We start from the raw sequence: 15,998 nt of genomic DNA, 5'->3' as shown, positions 1-15,998 counted from the left end.
CTTATAATTTTTCATAAGGTCATATCTTAAAATCCTGTTCATCAAAATGAAACAAAATTACACATAAGATTACTTTAATACTCTACTCTAAACACATTCAGTAACCAAACAGTTGCGCAACAGCAAAATGCATTGACATGGAACAGCTTCCTGGACATGTCACAGCCCATTTCATGTGTGTGTAAAAGCAATTGTGATAGCAATGTGGACTTTACTGTCTCAGGACTACGTCACAAGAACAACAATCCTACCCAACGAACATAAACACACCCCGACATAGACGAACACGGACACATAGCACATACACCCCGTGCGCCCCAACACTCTCTCACCAATACCTACCTTCGTTTGTTTTCACTTCTTTCACCCTGAAAAATTCTGAATTATAACTTATAACTCTGACATTGGCAGACGTTTCAGGGTGAATAATGAGAGAACGATAAATATTAAGTTATACATGTTAAATATTTGAGGCCTTCTTCGCCTTTTCTTGTGGCTTATTTTTTTCTTTTCTTAACACATGTATTTTGTAGACCGGCAAAAATTGTTTTGTATTTTTCATGACTTTGCTAATTATATCTTTAAAGTTTGAGTGACATCAGTCCGCTTATTCTATATCTATTCATTCTCTTCCTCTTCTATTGATTACAAGTTCTCTTAACATTTACATCCTGTCAATTAGGACAATACCTTATTGTCATGTGATGCTGCCTATTTACATATTGCTCCACAGTTTTCTCTCTGTTGTGAACTTGCTTTCATTGAGTCCAGTTGATCAGTTTTATAAGTCTAAGTTAACAAAATGTTCTGGTATGTTTGAACAGGGTCCCATAAACAACCGTTTAGTCGAACCTCTAAATCATGACGCTCTTGGTTACCTTTTATTCTATTTGGTCAATTTCCAGCAAACTACTGGGATAAGTTATTAAAGATAAAGTGCATTTTTTTAATAAGTGGTTATCCTGATATTTGGCTACACATTTTATGTTGTTTCAGTTATAATCTGCTAGCATAATCATTATTGGTTCATAATGTTACCTACGATGATAGTGCTTATCTTCCATAACGACGATCTGTTATTTTATTTCTCACTAGGAGACAAAAATCCGAGGAAAATCTGTCATCTAACACAGATTTTCCAACCAGTCAAAGATTTTTCACGGATAAATGTCTCCTAGTGTTTTCAAATAAATTCAAACATCTAATACATTTTACAATCAATTGGTACAAATTTTTAACAAATGTAATTGAACTTTCAGATGCCCTGTCAATTTACCGACACCTAGTTTTAAAGGCAATTTCATTCTTGTCATTTGGTCTATCAGAAGGAATATTTGATATGCAATAATTCATAATCAAAGTAAAATGCTTAATGATAATAGTAATATTTCAAATACGCTAACAATCTTGTGAATTGCTAACTTTGTGTTTCTTATTATGCTTTATGCATGACTGTGTGGGTATAATGGGAAACTACATGTAATTATAACCACTTGGGAAGCGACTTTAAAAGCTGTAACAATCAAACATGAAAATGTTAAAGTAGATTCTGAAATCTTTAATTAATTTTTTGTGGTTATATCAACATATAGCGTAAGGATTAAAAAGCTTATGAGAGCATCCCTTAGACCAAATTTGCTCTACTTTTGCTTGTTATAATTGATGGAATTTTAAAGATAGAATTTTATCCGCCCAATATGCATGGTCCATTATAACCATTCAGGTTTCTCTGTTCTATGCACTTTTTCAACGGCTTTATTCTGCTCAATTCAACCAGCCTTGATTAACCTGACTTGATTATTCTTGGATAGTGTTTCAAGCTTTTTTGGGCCAAAGTAGAATTTTTTTTATACAAAATAATAACAAATAGAAAACACCTTAGTATTAAACAGGTAGGGGACGCTCCCACCCTCCCAGCATATCCATACACGCTCGTATACACATAGCATGCCTCTGGGTGGCTTTTTTTTATTATCACGGAGCACAAAACAATGAAATACAATTTGTGAATAACTAGAAATCCTACAAATTGTATAATATTTTTATTTTACGATTCTTATGTAGCTATGTAAATAAACGTAACATTCATTTTAATACAACATCGGACGGAGGCTTATTCCACCCTTTATAGCTTTACTAGATAAACATAGTTATGAGATAATATTATGTATCTTGTTTACAGGTGAAACAATAATGTTTACTTATTTTAAACAACCGTGGCAATTCAATTTCAATTTTTTAAGATATTTAACAAAAGGAACATTGTCTAACACTTTTGGTTTTATTCACTAGTTTTATTATGCAGGTTTTCCACAACTCGGATATTTATTTCACATTGAAGATTTGTTACATTGAATGATGTATGAATAAATCAGAGACATCTCCAACCACATCGTATTGCCCTGAGCTTGAGACGTGTTTGCCAAAGTATAACTTTCACTGACAAAGAAAACGCGCCATTTTATACCAGGAACCTGTGAATCGGTGACAAGCATCACTCAATAGTCCTTCTGTGTGCCGGCAACTCTTAAGATACTATCCTTCTCTTCCGCTTTCAATGTTCGCAATCCGGAGTTTTGAGAATTCTTCCGGCACATGGAAATAGGCCAAGTAGGAGCAGACTTTTACTCTATTTCTTTTCGTGGGTTTCTTTACGGTTGTTTATTGAATGTGACATCTAGGGAATTGTTGATATAATTTCCATTCTCTGTGTTCCCGTTAAACAAATTCAAGTCAAGGGACGTCACAATATTGTTGAAAAATCACGACATGGAACGATCTTTTAGAATATCGACTTATTACGTTGAAATAATAACCTTTTTAATGTGGCAGATAGGCATTATAGCCAAAGCCATATGATACATGAACAATACAATAATAATTTAATTTCAATCAGCACACAAATACAATTCATTTATTGAGTTTTTATACACGTCTATGGAATCGTCCCGTAAACCAAATACTTATCCTCATGCTTAATCATCGCAAGAAAGGGGAAAATGACAAAAAAGGAAAAAAATCAAGAAAGAGAAGATGAAAATAGGCAAAAAAATGAAAAAAGAAAGTAAGGAGGTGGAAAGAATAAGGATTTTAAAGTATCCATTTTTGAGGAAATTGTGATAGCCCTGTCCACCTAGAGCACTGATAACCAATTAAACAAAATATATAAGAATATATTAACCGATGTAGGAAGAAGCATCCAATAACACATGCCAATCAAGTACATTGGCGTATGTACCATGATTACTATATAGGTAAATCAACTCCTCAACCTATAATATAGTTACTATAAAAAACAGCTTTCTTTAGTGCATTGAAAAACCAACTTAGACTCCTTTCGAACCCATTATTTCCATCTTTCCATAACACTTAGTGTCAGGCCAACCATTTCACCGTGAATTTTCAGTTGGTACCTATAATAAAACAGAACATTGGTGCCATTCAGCTTACAGATGAATGAGTATTCTACGCTTTCTTTACCTACATTGCCTTAAGTTTTTGTAAAAAGGTTTTTTAACAGGTTTAATTCTAATCAATGGGTATGCAAAACAAGACAATGAGCATTTGAACAGGTTAAATTCTAAAGGTCATTGTTATCTACATAATTCTGAAATTGTCATCAAAATGTCAAAAGTTGTTGAAATGTAAACGTTTCGTTTTACAGACGCCATTTCCATTGATATGATACAGACCCGCTGAGTGACTATACCTGAATTTTATTTTTAAAACTTCTAAGAAAGAGGCTTTGTATTGAATTAAATTTATATAAGTGATAATCATGAAATACTTCTTAATTGCCATGTTCATGATATCACGTAGCCTAGCGACGACTTGAGTACGGTGTCCTTGAAATCTTTGGAGACATTTATCATTTCATCATGCAACTATTAAAATATGAATTATTTAATAAAAATAAGCCGTTTTCCTGAAGGCTTTTAATATCGGATGACTTAGATTCAATATTCTGGAAACTGTTATCACACTCGTCTAGATTATCGAAGTCTCAGCCATCCGATATCAACTTCTCAAGGGATACATAACATTCTGATCATATTTAACGCTCTAGGCTACTTTTTATTCTATTTGGCCAATTTTAAGTAAAATAAAGTTTGAGCAACGGACAGGTAGCAAGATTTTGACGAAAATGTTTGTGTCTTTCTATTTTTTAGTTTCCAGTGGCACTAACAAAGTATTTGATTTATTACTATGGATGGCCAAACGTTAACCATTTGACATTTTAGTTCATGAAATGGATATTTAGGCTTGAAGGGTTTCAAGGGCGAAAAAATGCTTTTAAAGAATTTGAGAAAACCTACAGTACCATCAGTGTTGCTTTTCAGATCTATTTTGTTTGGTTATGCATTTTGTGTGTGGATATAAATAGGGGTAGCAGAATGTATGATGCATGCGTAGGTGTACGACACCAATATACAGCCATCCTTATGTTCTTGCAAGTTTTAGTAATTCGTTGTACTTCTACACTCTAAATTTTTTTTTAAATAGTAACAATTACTCAATGTTGAGTAAAAGTGAGAAAAGAGCAACAAAATGAGTCAAATGGAACTCGATAATGATAAAATGTTTTACTCAATATGAGTTCAATTTATTCAATATTGAGTTCAATTCAGTCAACTTATTTTGTTGCTCTGTTCCCTTTTTACTCAACAGTTTTAGGAGTGTACCCCTCTTCCTTCTAATAGAATTCCCATGTGCAGTGCTCTAAAATGCTCAAATATAGCGAGGACAAAATGACATTCCAATTTTGGCCATTTCGTTCTGTATTTACATAGCTATAATTTCCCCATGTTTTCAGGGGCCAATAGCATAATGCCGATATGAAATGTATAGTATATAATTGTTGTCACCCTATTAATGCGAAAATCCTAAGGTGCATTGATCCTAATGTGCGATAGTCCTTGTAGTCAAGTAGCTTATTCGATGGTTTGAGAGGTTGCGGGTTCGAACCTGAGGTGTTTAGTACGCTCTCGTGCAAAAATTGAGTTAGCGTTACGATGGCTTGACATTCTCCTGTACAAGGAGCCTACTGCCAATTGTGTCATTGTAACACGTACAGAACTCGGGGAGTTGATCCTGGCTACAAATGTCTAGTGGAATGTGTGTGTTCAATGTATTGTGAAATACCTATGGTGCGTGCTTCTTAGCTGCAAGTCCCTGTGTTGTTGTTTAATGGTTTATGGAATGATGTGGCCCTTAGTGGTCAGCGACAACCTGTAACATACTGCAGTTACTGTCCAGTTTCCTATACACAATACACAGTGCTCTCACCATTGACGTGTGACCTCTACAAACAGTGTATGTTAGAGGTATAGGGCAATATTTTCTGTACTCTATGAAATTCTAGAAAATATAGTTTTGTAACATGTCCTAAATTTTTAGCTAATTTTGATGTTTGGAAATATTCATACTTTTGTGTTTTAGTAAGGAAGGGCACGGCATGGCTTGCGAAATTCCCTGTGTAAATTGAATGTAACTTTTAGTGACTATCACTCATTTTGTGGCCGCTCTCTTCCGAAGGGCATTAAAACTAAACCACTTGACGGATACTTTTTGTACTTGCTGTCAATCAAGAATAATATATACATTACATGTAGGCTAAAAACTGAGTAGGTGGGGCATCTGCAAATGATCGTACCTCCCTGATATGTAAATGTCAAATAACAGCAAAAACAACTCCAAAATCTGTCCATAACTTTGGTCAGTGGACAGAGTCAGGGGATTTCAAGTGGGTGATTATTGATTGGCAAGTGACGTATCTAGGCATAAGTGCAGCCCACCATTCAATGTGGAGGATGGACTAGACTTTATCGATTGATTTTGCTGGAGTTAACCAGGTTTAAGTACTGCAAAAGTCGAATCATGTTTGCTGTGCAGCATAACTGCACTATGAAGTGTGCAGAGGCGTATAAATCAACGACTAACGTTGTGCCTGTACGTAGCGCAGTATAAATCACTACGCTTTTCTTTTCTTTTTTAAAGGTTCGCTGGTCTGAAAAATTTGTTAGTACCCTAACCTACCCCTAAACCTTACCATAACCTCTAGCCTCACTTTCAGACTAGTAAATCCTTTTTATGTTTATGACTATCGAAACCTTTTTTCGGACTAGCGAACCATATTCCCGACCTTTAGTGCCTCATAACTACAATAATATTAATGTGATCTTTTAGGGCCAGACAGAACAGCGTATGTTTTTTAGTACATTTGGAGCATACTTATTTGCATAATAGTTGGGTTCAACGAAGTAAGAAAAGGAGGAAAATAGTTATACGAGCTACAAAGCTGAAAATAGCAGTACTAGAAAAACCCGAGAAATATCAGCTATACTCCCAGCCTTGATCGACCAGGCAATTGACACAATTACATCAACATCATCAGTAATCTATAGCTGCAAGGGCACAGCCACTATCCAGTATTGGCAGAGGAGTAAGACAGTGGAACACAATGTCCCCCAAACTTTAAAATTCCGCTTTGGAAGCATTTATTATCCGTAATAATGGGATTAACATCAATGGGGAGAAACTGAATAACCTGAGAGTTTCTGACGACATCATCTACGTCCATCAAAGAGCACACTTCGGGAAATGAACTAGACGATGCAAAGCAATATACCATTATTTCTCATAAAGTTTTGAAGTGTCTGGTGCAGAGACCTGGTCCATGACACAGATGGAGCAACAACTGCGAGTAGCACAACACATTAGAAAAATGCATGTTGGGGATTACCAAGCAAGGCCATCTTTACGATTGGATTCATTAAGGTGTCATAGACTTTCAACTCGAACTGACAGACGTTTGCCTCAACAGTAAAGCAGCCAAATTCGCAATAAATAGGCATATTGAACAGTCCATTTATTGAAGTAAATCCCCACTGACCCGTCCTCATTTTAGCCTAGACGTGTAATACTTGGTCTGCACACTACGTCGAGGAGACGGACTTCCCATTTGACGTCGGTAATAATTCCTGGAGCGCGTTTGTAAAACTAATACTTTCTTCACAAAAATCTGATTTATTGGCTCCTTATCAAGTGGTAGAACGAAAATTAGGTTCACAAAACATCTTCAAACGCTCTGATTCTTCATTTCCATATTAATATTAGCTGCTCTTTGGAACTCTTAAAAAATCATCTCCATCCAATCAAAATATGATATGTAACACTCACTAAACATCAGATAATGACGTATTTTTTCTTGCATATTATTTGTGTATGTTAACTTGTACACTTATGAACATTGACATTAAAATTCTTGAAGAGGTTCATTAGGTTTGTAGAAACTCAAATACAATATTTCATCTTGACAAAACCAATTTGTTTTACTGACCTGAGGAACGACGTGCTATTCAAGATCTCAAGAAGGAAGAATCTATTCTTATCTTACCAGCAGACAAAGGCAAAGCAACGGTGCTTATGGACACCACTGAGTATGAGGACAAAATTCATGAAATGCTGTCGGATGAACGCACATATGAACAGTTGCCATCTGATCCCACTCAACGCTACAAAAGAGAACTGGTAGCCATTCTTAGTAGGTTGAAAAAAGATAAGAAGATCGAAAAATATCAATATGATCTTCTGTTCCCAACGGCGGAGAACATACCAAGAATTTACGGCACACCTAAGATACACAAACCTGGTAATAAAGTGAGACCAATAGTAGACTATACAGGGACTATAGGCTATCAAACATCTAGAGCCTTAGCGGACATTCTGTCACCTTTGGTGGGAGGAACTGAACACCATGTCACTAACTCTAAGCATTTAGCGGAAAGTCTAGCAGAAGTCATGATAGAGGAGGGGGAAATCTTCAACTCGCATGACGTCGTCTCACTTTTTACAAACACGCCAATTGATGAATCGCTTAATGTCATCAAAGCCAGATTAGAACATGACAAGACTCTGAGTAAACGGACTCTTCTCGCGGTAGATGACATCATTGATCTCCTTAAATTTGTGTTAACCACCACATATTTTCTGTTTCGTGGAAAAATATATAAGCAGCGTTTTGGTGCAGCCATGGGGAGCCCGGTGTCCCCGGTTGTCGCGAACTTGTATCTGGAGTTTCTGGAGCAACAAGCTATAGCAACAGCCCCCTTGGATTGTAAACCGCGCTTATGGAAACGTTACGTGGATGACATTTTAGAAATTATAAAGGAAGACCAAGTGGAAAATCTCACCACACATCTCAATCAAACGGACCCCACGGACAGCATCAAATTTACGTATGAGAAAGAGCGAGAAGGATCCATACCGTTTCTTGATACTTTGATTGTGCGCAAACCCGATGGTTCGGTTAAGCTACTGGTCTACAGGAAAGCTACACACACAGACCAGTATTTAAATTTTGCTTCACATCACCCTATTCACCACAAGTTGGGCGTGATCCGCACATTATTGGACAGAATGAATAGTGTTATATCTGAAAAGGAGGACAAAGATCAGGAAGAAGACAAAATCAAGCACGCACTTAAACAATGTGGCTATCCCGAGTGGACGTTTAATCATGTCAAACGCAAGATGGATAGTAAACAACAGGCAACAAAGCCCAGTAAGAACAAGAATTCCATAGAAAAAAGCAAAGGACTTGTTATAGTTCCTTATGTTGAAAATGTTATGTTATGCCATTTTGCCTATTAACTTCAAGTATTTCTTACACGGTTCAAGAGTCACATAACCTACAGCCACAATAATAGTCCACAAACCTGTTGACATTGAGTGAAATATGCCCGGGGAAATGCAGTGATACTTGAAATGTTTCCTACCAGTACGACAGCAACTTAGCTCACTTCCGGTAATTTTTACCGGCGTGACCTCTGCTGTTACGTAACGCAATGTTGAAAATCAGGTGGCAAATACGGGTTTTCAGAAAACATCAAAAAAATGGAATACAGGAGTCGTTCCTCCTTTCCTTTCCATATTGAGCCCATAGATAAGATATGAAACATGAGTATAAGGCAAAGAATAACGTGTAAAAGTTGAATTATTGTGGAAAAATGAATGCTTTTGGTGCGCGAATTAGCCTAAAAAATGAGAGAAAATGCATGTCACGATCACTAAAATGGTTATATCTACAGCTTGGAGGAAACGCCGGTCTAATGCTTTTCTGTTATGATAAACATTAATTAACCAGAGCTTGTATTAAATTTTCGTAGGTTGAAAAGTTGTGTTCTTTGAGTTCTCGTGTCGTAGCGCACGTTGCAAGTGTCACGATGCTTCACGAAATGGATCCCAGCCGGCGCTGTCTATTATGCATGTTATATTGATCAATATAGCAATTAAAAACGTCTATTGTTATATATTTTATTAATGCAAAATACTCTATTGTGTAACAAAATATTGTAGTCGTCAAAGAAGGTAGTATCATCTCATTTAACTGAAGTACACGCAGTTTTAAAATGATGAGTGAGATACTTGAACATGTTGAACGAGAAATAAGATAGCAAAATAGTACCCGTTGCAAGAACAAGATGCGATGGCTTAGTGGACAGAGCGAAGGTCTGCAGTGCGGAAGGTTGAGAGTTCGATTCCCATCATGTTATTCTTAGAATTTTTCAGTTTGTTTTTTCTTTCTTTTTTTCTCTCCTTTTGTCTTTAATAATATAGGCCTAATGAATGCAGCTTGAAGGCCCACCTTTTTCATGATTTATTTCTTGTTGCTAAGTATTTCATATTTAGGCCTAATCCTACATTCGATTTGATCTTTTTTTAAATTGCATTTAAGTTCAGTAGCTTTCATGAAATAATTTCAAATAAAGCATGTCAAACTTAAGTAATTTTTAGTTCAATATTATATATAGGCCTATCAAATAAAGGAACATCAACACAGATTTTCACGATTTTTTAATTGGACTAGACCCCTCCCCATCGACAACATATTTTATGAGCTTTTATGCATTCATATTAAATCACGAGATGCACGAATTTCAAACCTAATATTTTGGCATATTTGTCATTTTTACACAATGTCTAACTTACACCTCGGATTACACCTAATTGGAATCAGCAGAAGTTCGTTTTCCAGATAGAGCTTTGATGTTTTATTTAATCCCCCATTAGGTGTTTTCTTTCATTTTTATCTCGCTACTCCTGCTTCAAATGTAGGCCTAATGTGAAAACCTTCCTGACAGTTATTTATTAATATTATAAATAGCCTATTGTTATAATTTTTGGAATTACAAAACTTCAAATTTAATAAAAAATATGAAAACTAGGATTTAAAAAAAAATTAGTTAAAATAAAATCAAAAATCAAAGAGAGGTGCTAGCGGGGTTCGAACCAAGATCGAACTTCCAAAAATTTAATTTACCCCCGGTATTTACCACCAAGCCATACCAATGATTTGAAAGATACGGTAATAATAGCAATGTTATTCCCACTCATGACTCACTCGTATATTCTATTTCTGGAATGAATTAACACCGTCCAAATAATGTAACACAAACCTTTATGGTGACTTTAAAATTGTTTAAACGTTGGGAGTATTATTTTCAAGGTAAATAACCAACAACGAACAATTGACAATGCAAGTTTCTTTGCAGGAAAAACATCGGCCTTACAATATATCGCGTGACATAACAGTAGTCACGCACAAAGATAAACATTTCAACATGTTCAATATACGACTCGGAATATACCCCAACCAAAATTGATGAAATTTTCAGGCAAGCTCACTTTAGTTATTCTATAACATGACACCCAATTTTGATTCCGGCGCTTTTTCTTGCTTGATGATATGAACATTTTTGTGTTCGTGACATGCAATTTTTCTCATTTTCCGAGCTACTTTGGACATGTTCAAGCTTCTTTATTGTCCATTTAATTCAACTTTTACAAGTTATTTGTTGCTTTACACAATGTTTGATATCTTATCTGTGGTTAGGGTACATAAATGGAGCAATATACGACCCGTGTCTTCCATTTCTGGAGCTATTTTGATAAAACGTGTTTGCCGGCTAAAATTTCAACATTGCGTTACGTAACTCGTGTTCACCAACCCGTATAAATTTTCTGTCGAACAAAAGAGGTCACGAAGTTGCCGTCGTACTGCTACAAGAGGCATTTGCTTCATCATAATCAAAAGGCACGTTTGCATATTAAAGTATATTTATTTAAGACTTATATTCTTACATATATATGCGCGGTGTAAAGGCATTAGTTGATACAGCTAATACCAAGTATTAAAGAATAAGATAAGCATTTTTAAGTTCAACCCTTAGATCCTATTTTCGGCCAATTAAACTAGAATTACGCATCTATTTGCCCTATTTCCCTAAGCTAGCTGCACATTATTGAACTCATTCAGGCCGTTGGAAAAGCCTCTAATGGCCGTAAATGATAAATTATGTAATAATGTAAATATGTAATAATAAAATAAGATAATGCAACATCAATACTAATGCATGTTGTTTACGAAAAAATTGTGTTTTAACGTTTGAATTGTCGTCCTTTTGTTCTCATGTCATTGCATGTAGAGCAATAAAATGAATGTACAATTCATAGAAATAATAAAGACTTGAAAAATACATAAGCGAGACGATTAATTCAGATGCTTTGAGTTTTTAGCAACACGTTATGCACCAACTTTTACAGTCTTATTATTGAGGAGTCGATTCACGCGTCCTCTCATGGTAATGATGGTATGCACATACATTTCAACGTTGTACTTTCAATGTCAAAGAAAACCTGTCAAAGGCCGTACGTGATATTGTAAATGCATCGATTGATTACAAATTAAATACAATACTTACTAGTATATTCACGAGATACTATTAGTTTATTCCGATATTTATCCATTTGATTCCTCCTCTCTTAATCTCTTCCCCCTCTCCATCATCTCAATATACCCCTCCCTCCTTCCCTCCATCCTTTCCTCCCTCCCTTCCTCCCTTCCTCCCTCCTTCCCTCCATTCCTTCCTTCCTCCCTTCCTCCCTCTCCATATCTCTCTCTCTCTCTTCCTCAGTCTTCGTCACTCGTTGGCACGCTTTCTTGCAGTCTCTCCAACACTTGTTTATAATATGATTACAGTTTGTATTTGGGTTAATAACAGTTGTTGAATAGCTATTTACTATGATTGTACAATTTATTTACCATGTTCATCTATAATCTAATGATGAAATCATGTTATGAGGGTTTGATTTATTTTACGATAGCAAAGTACGGTAACTCGGCACGAAGAGATGAAAGAGATGGTTTATTACTGGAAGGAACATATTCACTCTTGTTTGTTCCAGTGCAATGAGCATAACGGGAATATATTTTATTTATTTATCATACTTTTCAATAGGCTCTTAAACACTTATGACAGAGGAAGGCAGTAGTAATTTGCCTGAGTGATCTTATGGAGTTATTGAAGGGAAAAAGTACACTGAACACATATCTTTTCGGTGAGTGCACTGGAATTAATATATAAAAGGAAATGGTTACGCTATAATGATAATATAACACATTTTACAAGAATCGCACAATCACAAACCCGACTTGCGGAGAGGGCTTTTATACGAACTTCTACTATTATCTTAACAATCGTAATTTCCACAATGTGCAAAACGTCGCTTCTCTTATTATGTTTATCCAAAATATACTAATTTCCATGTATATTCAGTGTAGTGTATGAATTAAATGATAAAATACAAGTTTGCTATCGGATTACGTATGAGCTATGTCATGTCGCCCATTTAAGCTACCGAAAATATTAAAATGTTTCCACCAAAATTGATTATTATAATCAGTATTACATTACACAACGTATGTTATGCTACACTTGATATTAAACATTATGACGAAGTATTATACATTATTTATAATCAAATGTTGTATTACATGCATTATGAATCGCTGTCCTAATTGCAATGCCTGGAGTGTATTCTGATCTAAATTGACCCAAATGGGACATAAAATGTTCACTGACAGTTTGTATAAATGACATTTTATATGTTAAAGCTAATTGACACATGCATAATTATTTACAGTAACAGTGTGGCATAAATGTTGATATGCCCCACCCTATTATTCGGCAAAACTCAAAGGATCTCGTATTACTATAAAATGTCATATAACTGGACTCAAAAAGAAACTTATAATATTTCACAAGGTCATATCTTAAAATCCTGTTCATCAAAATGAAACAAAATTACACATAAGATTACTTTAATACTCTACTCTAAACACATCCAGTAACCAAACAGTTGCGCAACAGCAAAATGCATTGACATGGAACAGCTTCCTGGACATGTCACAGCCCATTTCATGTGTGTGTAAAAGCAATTGTGATAGCAATGTGGACTTTACTGTCTCAGGACTACGTCACAAGAACAACAATCCTACCCAACGAACATAAACACACCCCGACATAGACGAACACGGACACATAGCACATACACCCCGTGCGCCCAACACTCTCTCACCAATACCTACCTTCGTTTGTTTTCACTTCTTTCACCCTGAAAAATTCTGAATTATAACTTATAACTCTGACATTGGCAGACGTGTCAGGGTGAATAATGAGAGAACGTTATACATGTTAAATATTTGAGGCCTTCTTCGCCTTTTCTTGTGGCTTATTTTTTTCTTTTCTTAACACATGTATTTTGTAGACCGGCAAAAATTGTTTTGTATTTTTCATGACTTTGCTAATTATATCTTTAAAGTTTGAGTGACATCAGTCCGCTTATTCTCTTCCTCTTCTATTGATTACAAGCTCTCTTAACATTTACATCCTGTCAATTAGGACAATACCCTATTGTCCTGTGATGCTACTTATTTTCATTGTGCTCCGCAGTTTTCTCTCTGTAGTGAACTTGCTTTCATTGAGTCCAGTTGATCAGTTTTATAAGTCTAAGTTAACAAAATGTTCTGGTATGTTTGAACAGGGTCTCATAAACAACCGTTTAGTCGAACCTCTAAATCATGACGCTCTTGGTTACCTTTTATTCTATTTGGTCAATTTCCAGCAAACTACTGGGATAAGTTATTAAAGATAAAGTGCATTTTTTTAATAAGTGGTTATCCTGATATTTGGCTACACATTTTATGTTGTTTCAGTTATAATCTGCTAGCATAATCATTATTGCTTCATAATGTTACCTACGATGATAGTGCTTATCTTCCATAACGACGATCTGTTATTTTATTTCTCACTAGGAGACAAAAATCCGAGGAAAATCTGTCATCTAACACAGATTTTTCAACCAGTCAAAGATTTTTACGGATAAATGTCTCCTAGTGTTTTCAAATAAATTCAAACATCTAATACATTTTACAGATTCTGAAATCTTTAATTAATTTTTTTGTGGTTATATCAACATATAGCGTAAGGATTAAAAAGCTTATGAGAGCATCCCTTAGACCAAATTTGCTCTACTTTTGCTTGTTATAATTGATGGAATTTTAAAGATTTTATCCGCCCAACATTTTACAATCAATTGGTACAAATTTTTAACAAATGTAATTGAACTTTCAGATGCCCTGTCAATTTACCGAAACCTAGTTTTAAAGGCAATTTCATTCTTGTCATTTGGTCTATCAGAAGGAATATTTGATATGCAATAATTCATAATCAAAGTAAAATGCTTAATGATAATAGTAATATTTCAAATACGCTAACAATCTTGTGAATTGTTAACTTTGTGTTTCTTATTATGCTTTATGCATGACTGTGTGGGTATAATGGGAAACTACATGTAATTATAACCACTTGGGAAGCGACTTTAAAAGCTGTAACAATCAAACATGAAAATGTTAAAGTAGATTCTGAAATCTTTAATTAATTTTTTTGTGGTTATATCAACATATAGCGTAAGGATTAAAAAGCTTATGAGAGCATCCCATAGACCAAATTTGCTCTACTTTTGCTTGTTATAATTGATGGAATTTTAAAGATAGAATTTTATCCGCCCAATATGCATGGTCCATTATAACCATTCAGGTTTCTCTGTTCTATGCACTTTTTCAACGGCTTTATTCTGCTCAATTCAACCAGCCTTGATTAACCTGACTTGATTATTCTTGGATAGTATTTCAAGCTTTTTTGGGCCAAAGTAGAATTTTTTTTATACAAAATAATAACAAATAGAAAACACCTTAGTAGTAAACAGGTAGGGGACGCTCCCACCCTCCCAGCATATCCATACACGCTCGTATACACATAGCATGCCTCTGGGTGGCTTTTTTTTATTATCACGGAGCACAAAACAATGAAATACAATTTGTGAATAACTAGAAATCCTACAAATTGTATAATATTTTTATTTTACGATTCTTATGTAGCTATGTAAATAAACGTAACATTCATTTTAATACAACATCGGACGGAGGCTTATTCCACCCTTTATAGCTTTACTAGATAAACATAGTTATGAGATAATATTATGTATCTTGTTTACAGGTGAAACAATAATGTTTACTTATTTTAAACAACCGTGGCAATTCAATTTCAATTTTTTAAGATATTTAACAAAAGGAACATTGTCTAACACTTTTGGTTTTATTCACTAGTTTTATTATGCAGGTTTTCCACAACTCGGATATTTATTTCACATTGAAGATTTGTTACATTGAATGATGTATGAATAAATCAGAGACATCTCCAACCACATCGTATTGCCCTGAGCTTGAGACGTGTTTGCCAAAGTATAACTTTCACTGACAAAGAAAACGCGCCATTTTATACCAGGAACCTGTGAATCGGTGACAAGCATCACTCAATAGTCTTTCTGTGTGCCGGCAACTCTTAAGATACTATCCTTCTCTTCCGCTTTCAATGTTCGCAATCCGGAGTTTTGAGAATTCTTCCGGCACATGGAAATAGGCCAAGTAGGAGCAGACTTTTACTCTATTTCTTTTCGTGGGTTTCTTTACGGTTGTTTATTGAATGTGACATCTAGGGAATTGTTGATATAATTTCCATTCTCTGTGTTCCCAAATTCCCAAATTCAAGTCAAGGGATGTCACAATAATGTTGAAAAATCACGACATGGAACAATCT

The 15,998-nt window shown here is 35.1% G+C and overlaps 1 protein-coding gene across 1 annotated transcript in view; it reads left to right on the top strand.

Moving 5' to 3' along the window:
• LOC140154380 (uncharacterized) overlaps positions 1-8,652 on the top strand; it is a 29,929-nt gene extending 21,277 nt beyond the window's left edge. The window contains exon 2 of the mRNA XM_072176947.1: positions 7,345-8,652. Within this exon, the coding sequence (XP_072033048.1) occupies positions 7,345-8,652 (1,308 nt within the window). The remainder of the gene's footprint in view (positions 1-7,344) is intronic.
• Positions 8,653-15,998: the final 7,346 nt, after the last annotated feature.

This window comes from Amphiura filiformis, chromosome 6 (assembly GCF_039555335.1).
Source record: "Amphiura filiformis chromosome 6, Afil_fr2py, whole genome shotgun sequence".
NCBI classification, from domain to species: Eukaryota; Metazoa; Echinodermata; class Ophiuroidea; order Amphilepidida; family Amphiuridae; genus Amphiura; species Amphiura filiformis.
The sequence above is the reverse complement of the archived record's forward strand: the minus strand, read 5'-3'. Positions and strand labels throughout refer to the sequence as shown.